The sequence below is a fragment of the Salvelinus sp. IW2-2015 genome, linkage group LG18 (genome assembly GCF_002910315.2).
Source record: "Salvelinus sp. IW2-2015 linkage group LG18, ASM291031v2, whole genome shotgun sequence".
Taxonomy (NCBI): Eukaryota; Metazoa; Chordata; class Actinopteri; order Salmoniformes; family Salmonidae; genus Salvelinus; species Salvelinus sp. IW2-2015.
The window spans coordinates 65,191,421-65,198,913 of record NC_036858.1 but is presented as its reverse complement, the minus strand read 5'-3'; the positions used below and the strand labels follow the sequence as shown (position 1 = coordinate 65,198,913).

The following is a 7,493-nucleotide window of genomic DNA, read 5'->3' as shown; positions in this document are numbered from 1 at the left end:
GGAAAAGTCCTCTTCACAGAAAATGGCTGTTTAAAATAGAGGTTATGTTTCACTTAGAGAAATAATTTAACCTGTTTTAGAACACTAGAAGGTGTTTTCTATCCAAAGGTAATAAATAATATGCATATTTGTACGAGCAAGAAATGAGTACGAGGCCGTTTGAAATAGGCCACCTCTTTCCACTGCTTTATACTTACCTGCCTCATTTTTGAGCCCATAAGAGGTTAATTTGGGATCACAAATATGCTAAAATGCGGCAAACAGCACCCCTATAGTTGCTGCAAGAAGAAATTTAAACCACTTCTCCAATCTTTTTGCGCTCCTATAACAAAGAACAGGTCAAGCAAAAAAACATATACGTGTACGATGATCAATACGAAATCTTAGAATCAACTATAAAGACTACAAGAACCCCACTGGATTCTCCAATTACATTGAATGAACTGCAGGACAAAATACAAACCCTCCAACCCAAAAAGGCCTGTGGTATTGATGGTATCCTCAATTAAATTATAAAATATACAGACCACAAATTCCAATTGGCTATACTTAAATGCTTTAACATCATCCTTAGCTCTGGCATCTTCCCCAATATTTGGACCAAGGACTGATCACCCCAAGCCATAAAAGTGGAGACAAATTTGATCCCAATAGCTACCGTGGAATATGCGTCAACAGCAACCTTGGGAAAGTCCTCTTCATTATCATAAACAGCAGACTTGTACATTTCCTCAGTGAAAACAAAGTACTGAGCAAATGTCAAATGGACTTTTTACCAAATTACTGTACGACAGAGTCAAATGTCTACGGTTTCACTATGATCTGGTGCTTCTGTCCCCAACCAAGGAGGGCCTACAGCAGCACCTAGATCTTCTGCACAGATTCTGTCAGACCTGGTTCCTGAGAGTAAATCTCAGTAAGACAAAAATTATGGTGTTGCAAAAAAGGTCCAGTTGCCAGGAACACAAATACAAATTCCACCTAGACACCATTGCCCTAGAGCACACAAACCATACATACCTTGCCCTAAACATCAGCGCCACAGGTAACTTCCACAAAGCTGTGAAAGATCTGAGAGACAAGGCGAMAAGGCAAGAAGGGCATTCTATGTCATCAAAAGGAACATAACATTTGACATACAAATTAGGATCTGGCTAAAAATACTTGAATCAGTTATAGAACCCATTGCCCTTTACGGTTGTGAGGTCTGGGGTCTGCTCACAAATCAAGTATTCACAAAATGGRACAAACACCAAATTGAAAAAAAATGTATCTGTGTACAATGTAAAACATCAAATAATGCATGCAGAGCAGAATTAGGCTGATACCCGCTAATTATCAAAATCCATAATTGAGCCCTTAAATTCTACAACCACCTAAAAGGAAGCAATTCCCAAACCTTCCATAACAAAGCCATCACCTACAGAGAGATGAACCTGGAGAAGAGTCCCCTAAGCAAGCTGGTCACAAACACAAACAGACCCCACATAGCCCCAGGACAGCAACAGCAACACAATTAGACCCAACCAAATCATCAGAAAACAAAAAGATAATTACTTGACACATTGGAAAGAATTAACAAAAAATCGGAGCATACTAGAATGATATTTGGCCYTAAACAGAGAGTACACAGTGGCAGAATACCTGAACACTGTGACTGACCCAAACTTAAAGGAAAGCTTTGACTATGTACAGACTCAGTGAGCAAAGTCTTGCTATTGAGAAAGGCCGTCGTAGGCAGAAATGTTATGTGCACACTGCCCACAAAATGAAATGGAAACTGAGCTGCACTTCCTAAACTCCTGCCAAATGTATGACCATATTAGAGACACAYAGTTCCGTCAGATTACACAGATCCACAAAGAATTCGAAAACAAACTCAATTTGGATAAAATCCCTTATCTAGTGTGCAATCCCAGGAGCAATATGTGTGACATGTTGCCACAAGAAAAGGACAACCAGTGAAGAACAAACACCATTGTGAATACAAACCTTTACTTCTTTTTATTTATTTTCCCTTTTGTACTTTAACATTTGAAATGTCTCTATTATTTAGGAACTTGTGAGTGTAATATGTTCTTTTTACTTCATTTTTGTTAGTCTATTTCACTTGCTTTGGCAATGTAAACATATGTTTCCAATGTCAATAAAGCCCTTTGAATTGAATTGAGAGACAGAGATTTTTCCTCTTTTTTAAAATATTGTTTAATTTTCCAAATATATATTTGTAATGCTTATAAATAATATTTAAACCATGTCATTTATTTTCAGATCATTTCTACTTGCGAAGCCTGCCGTCCCAGTCCCCTCTTCTCTCAACCAATCACAGCCTTCTGCCATTGTCTAGGACTGCCCCMGGACATCCTCTGGGGTCCTGCAGCAGAGAAACAGACTCTGGGGGAGGAGGAGGTGGAGGGGGTCTCCAAAAGAGCTCCAAGGAACTGGGGATGGTGGAAAAGGAGGTGTGTTGAAGAGAGATCAGCAGCAAAGAGAGACACCAGGAGAGCAAAGAAACCATTCATCATCACCACCAACTCAGCCTCATCGTTCTTCTCAACCTACTCCCGCCCACTCACATGAGTGAGGAGCCCCGAACAAACCCAACCTGCACACTAGGACAACACAATACCCCACCTGCCCACTCACATGAGTGGGACGAAAACATGCCCACTCCATGAGTGGAGCCACCGACACAAAACCCCCAACCTGCCCACTCACTATAGTTGAGGAGGAGCCAACCGACACAAAACCCCCAACCTGCCCACTCACATGATGTGAGGGAGACCACCGACACCCAAAACCCCAACCTGCCCACTCAATGAGTGAGGAGGACCACCGACACAAAACCCCCAACCTGCCCACTCAATGAGTGAGGAGGACCACCGACACAAAACCCCCAACCTGCCCACTCACATGAGTGAGGAGGACCACCGACACAAAACCCCCAACCTGCCCACGGAATACAGGGACGACCCCGCAAACCAGGGCTCCAAACACAACTGTGCTCAACTTAGTAAACTATCCAATGGAGACTCTGTGTCCAAGGACGGGTCCCTGAACAGCTGTGGGAGTGGAGGGGGTAGCAGACCCCAGGGGAGTGGTAGTGGGGGGGCGAGACGATGCTCCAAGGAAGGGGGCGTGAGCGGGGAAATGAGGATAAGTGAAACTGTCCCCTCCTCCTCGTCAGACTGTCTGCGTCGAGCAGCCATGATGGGACCCCACAACCCCAATGCCATGGTTTCTTACTCCATGCCCCCACCCCCTCCTCCACCCCTACACATGGGCCCTGCTGTGGGAGGGGGCTGGCTGCACCACCCTCATCACCCCCATCACCCTCACCCTGAGTTCTACTGCCCCCCTGCCCCCGCCCCACTCACCCTCACCCATCCTAAAGACGGAAGGGAGGTAAAAGTCTCTGGCCCAACGTACATCCCCTCAGTCGGGCCTTTAGGGGACATGGGGTCCCCTGACTGCCATGGTGCTGGAGGAGGAGGAGGAGGAGGAGATAAGGATGAAAAAGGGGCAGAGAACAGCGGAGGAGGAGGAGGAGGAGGAGGAGGAGGAAGAAGAAGAGGATCTTGTGAAAGTCTTCCTTCTCCTCTTCATCCTCATCCTGATCGTCCTCAGTCTAGTAGCTGCCAGAGGAAGCCGTCGTCCCAGACGCAGCAGCCACAGCCACAGCAGCAGCTGGGCTACTGCAAGGCAGACAAGCCCCCGGACTGGAACCAGAACCACAACTACAACCAACACCACAGCCAGAACACCCAGCCCAACTCCCAGCCTCAGCCCCATAACCCTAACCACCAGTCTGGGCCTCGCTCTTGCAGCCTAGAGGCCTCTTCCACCAGGGGAAACCTGGAGGTCCTAGAGGTCTACCGGGCCTCCCTGCCTCTGGAAGCCCAGAGTGCTCACCCCAAGACTGGGCCCTACGCCAGCACCCCGCCCTTCCGGGACTGTTCACACTCAGGTCCTCCTGATGGAAAGGGGGGGTTGGGGGTGAGTGGAGGTGCCCAGAGAGAGGGACAGAAGGTTGCTAGGATACTGCACCAGCGGCACAGTAGTCATGGAAGCGGGTCGGGTTCTGATGGATCAGGGACTGAGAGGGGGAGAGAGGGGGGGAAGCAGAATCMGAATCAGAAGAGTGAGGGTGTTGTCATGGGGTACGGGGGTCAAACTCCCTCCACGCTGCACCCCTGGGGGATACCGAGGGGTCCCCAAGAGGACGAGAGGAGGATCTCCCCATACACAGAGTCCTACCCAGATAACAAGACTCAAAACCACCACGATCAACAGCACTGTAAGACAGCTCCTCATCCCTCTCACCCTCACCCCTCCTCCCGCTCCTCCCCCCACCCAGAAGGAGAGAGCAGTGCCATGAAGAACCTGATGAACTACAGTTCCCAGCAGCCTTTGCTGCTCTCCCAGAGGAGTCTCTTCGGGGGGCTGGGCTGCCTGAAGCAGGGGGGCGAGAGGGGCGAGAAGGGGGGCAGATCCAGCACCCCTCAGGACCACCCCAAACAGCCCCTACCCCCCAGGAGAGGGTCCACCAGCGAGGGGGAGAGGATGGATGGAGGGGGGAGAGGTAGAAGGGAGGCGGGGGAGACACACGGGGAGGGGGAGGTACGACAGCCCCCTGTGGGTATAGCTGTGGCGGTCGCCCGGCAGAGAGAGCCCCCCCAACACCCCTCAGACACCCACCCAGGACACAGCCGACAGGGCAGGGTTCTGCCCAGTGTCAAAGGTGAGTGCTGAATCTATGCATCTGTATGTCTCTGTATTTTTATTAACTTCAGTATCTAAACATTWTTTTAATGGTTTTGCAACTTTTTCAATAGCTGCATTGTGTTAGAAGTCTGGCATTACTTATGAATGATGAATTATGTATTATGAATTATGAATTTTGACATTGCTAGGTTAGCTTTGTTTTAAGGTTGCCATATCTGCTTTCTAAACCCTCCCTCTGTGTGTTGCAAGGTGTGTCTCGGTCTGTGTACCCGCTGGTCCGGGAGGCAGAAGAGAGGAAGAGGATGACCGAGGAGCAGCTGAGCCTTCATCACCTCGACCGAGACAGAGAACTCCTCATCAGGGAAAACCAGGAGAGAGGGGAGTTTGCCAGGATCCACCCATCCAGCAGTTGCCATGGTGACCTGACATCTCACCTTCTGGTGCCTGGCGGGGCCAGCCAATTAGGTGGAGACCCTTCTGCTCACGCCCACCACCATTGGATGCAGCGGACTGGAAGTCCCTCCCTCTGGATGGGCCATTCATATGGTGAGCTGAGCATGCAGTTTCCCCACAGACCATGACAAACGCTCGCAATGTTGTGCAACTGTCTTTACACGTGGATCAGGAAGTGTGGAAATAACATGCAGAAACAAACCCAAAGTTCATGTTCTCATCTTGTGTTTTCTGTCTCTCAGGTCTGAGCCATGCTGCGCTGCACCAGAGTATGGGCCCAGGGTTCGGCCCTGGCCTGCCTCTGTCCCAGGACCCCTCTGGCTCCCTGGTGGTCCTGCCCTCTGAGCCTGCACACCACCACCTGGGTAAGACACACAAATACACATGCAGGCCCTGTACACACACACACACTCAGCCAGTTAGCCAGCGCTGAAGATGAACCTCCATTAGAATGGTTTGCATAATGCTTTACACTCAGAGAGGAGACATTAGAATATCTACTCCCATTATCAGAGCTATGAAACACAGAGACTTAGTCAACCATTTTACTATGATTAGCTAATGATACCTAAACACAGGGAGAGAGATGGCACTTCTTCTCATGGTTCAGCTACAGACAGAGAGATGCAGTGTGTGAGTGTGTGGGATGAGTGTGTGCTCCTATGTGGTGTAATTTTGCGGTGTGTGTGAGGTATGACATAGTCAGATGATTGTGGCGTGTGTGTGTTGCTGCTCCTTTGCAAACAGGCTGTGAAATGTAATTATCTGCCAGCTCTCTTGCCTCGCTCCTTGGGAGTTCCTACAGAGAGGGGAAGTGCATCCACTGAACCCTTCCCCAGGGAAACTTAAGCCCACTCAGGCTAATCTCACAGAACAAAGGTTCCCAGCAACGTCAGTGGCAGCCACGGAGAGATGTGTGTGTGTGCGTCTGATGGGACATATGGGAATGTGTGTCTTGCCATGCACATAAAGACGAGAGAGAGAGAGAGAGAAAGAGAGAGAGAGAGAGAGAGAGAGAGAGAGAGAGGGTTTCAAATTTGGGGAAATGACACTCTCTAATTGTTTTATATTTTTTACATTTTGTCAGGAAATGCAGCTCCGTCTCAGGTTCTGCTGTTGTGCAGTGGTTGCACAGCCTTTCCTTTCCTCTCTCTCTCTTGCTCTCTGTGAGTGTGGCCTCTCCCCCTCTCTAAACTGTCTAAGGATAAAGGATAGACGGTCATAATACCTAGTCTACGTATTGTTTTTGGGCACAAGATATCTACTTCTAGTTCGTGTTCTGTTGCACCAAAGCGGTGGTGAGGAGCTGCTTTAATATAATATCTCAACCAGACAGTGTGACAGTTTCACCATTAAGGATATCCAGTTTAAAGCTGGCTTCCATTGAGACTACACATACAACTGGCATGTAAGAAGTCGTCTTCAGATGATTGATGGATGGAACCTGGTCTATGTGTCTTGGCCCTGTGAGCGTTAGGTGCTTTTACGGAAGGCTTGCTGGCCACCTTAATGAATGAAGCAGGTTGTGGGAAGCATGGCGGTTGTGTTTACCGCTGGTGATTTGGCATAGGGGTTAGAATGGAGGGACAGGCTCAGCTCGGTGATTGGCTGGCGCAGTTAGGAATGGAGGAGGACAGACTCGTGTGACTTGTGGGGTAGCATGTAGGAGGAAGACTCAAGCTGGCTTTGATTGTGAAGGTGGGCCTGGTGTGTGGGGTAGTAGAATTGGATTAACGGAGGAAGCTCGTAGGTGTTTGGTGAGAAGTTGTGGCTGGTGTGGGGGTGGTGAGATGGAGGAGTTGAGCACACTAGTAGCATGAGTTCCATGTACGTGGTTATTCGCGGTCTATCGCAGAGATTATTATGAGCTTTAGTCCTACCTTATGTTAGCGAGCCACACCTGTGGGGTGGGTTAGTTGTGTGTGTGTGGTTGTGTGTGTAGATGCGTGTGTGTGTGTGTGGTGTGTGTGTTGTGATCGTGTGAGATTGGTGGTGTTAGATGTTGTGTGTGTGTTTGTTGGGTAGGGGGTATTGTGTGTGTGAGGTGTGTGGTAACTTTATTGTCTTAAAGCTGCCTTACACATGTGAGAGTGATGTGTTTAACCTTGTGGGAGATGTCTGGTGTTCGTTGAAGGAGGCCTGTTTAGGACCTTGAAACAGTTTTTAAACGGATAGCTGATAAGACATCGGACATGATTTCCAGGGTGGGCTGCGAACTTCACCTTAACTTCAGCAGGAAGCAGCCAGGGAACAAGCATGTCCTCGCACACTCGAAAATACACCGCACTACACACACAGTCCAGGGAACAGCATGT

The 7,493-nt window shown here is 48.8% G+C and overlaps 1 protein-coding gene across 1 annotated transcript; it reads left to right on the top strand.

Moving 5' to 3' along the window:
* The first annotated feature begins 2,865 nt into the window (after window positions 1–2,865).
* LOC111977994 (BAH and coiled-coil domain-containing protein 1-like) lies at window positions 2,866–5,945 on the top strand. Its single transcript, XM_024007755.2, has 3 exons — window positions 2,866–4,741; window positions 4,975–5,271; window positions 5,421–5,945. The coding sequence occupies exons 1-3, from the start codon at window positions 2,866–2,868 to the stop codon at window positions 5,609–5,611; spliced, it is 2,364 nt and encodes a 787-aa protein (XP_023863523.1). The 3' UTR covers window positions 5,612–5,945.
* Window positions 5,946–7,493: the final 1,548 nt, after the last annotated feature.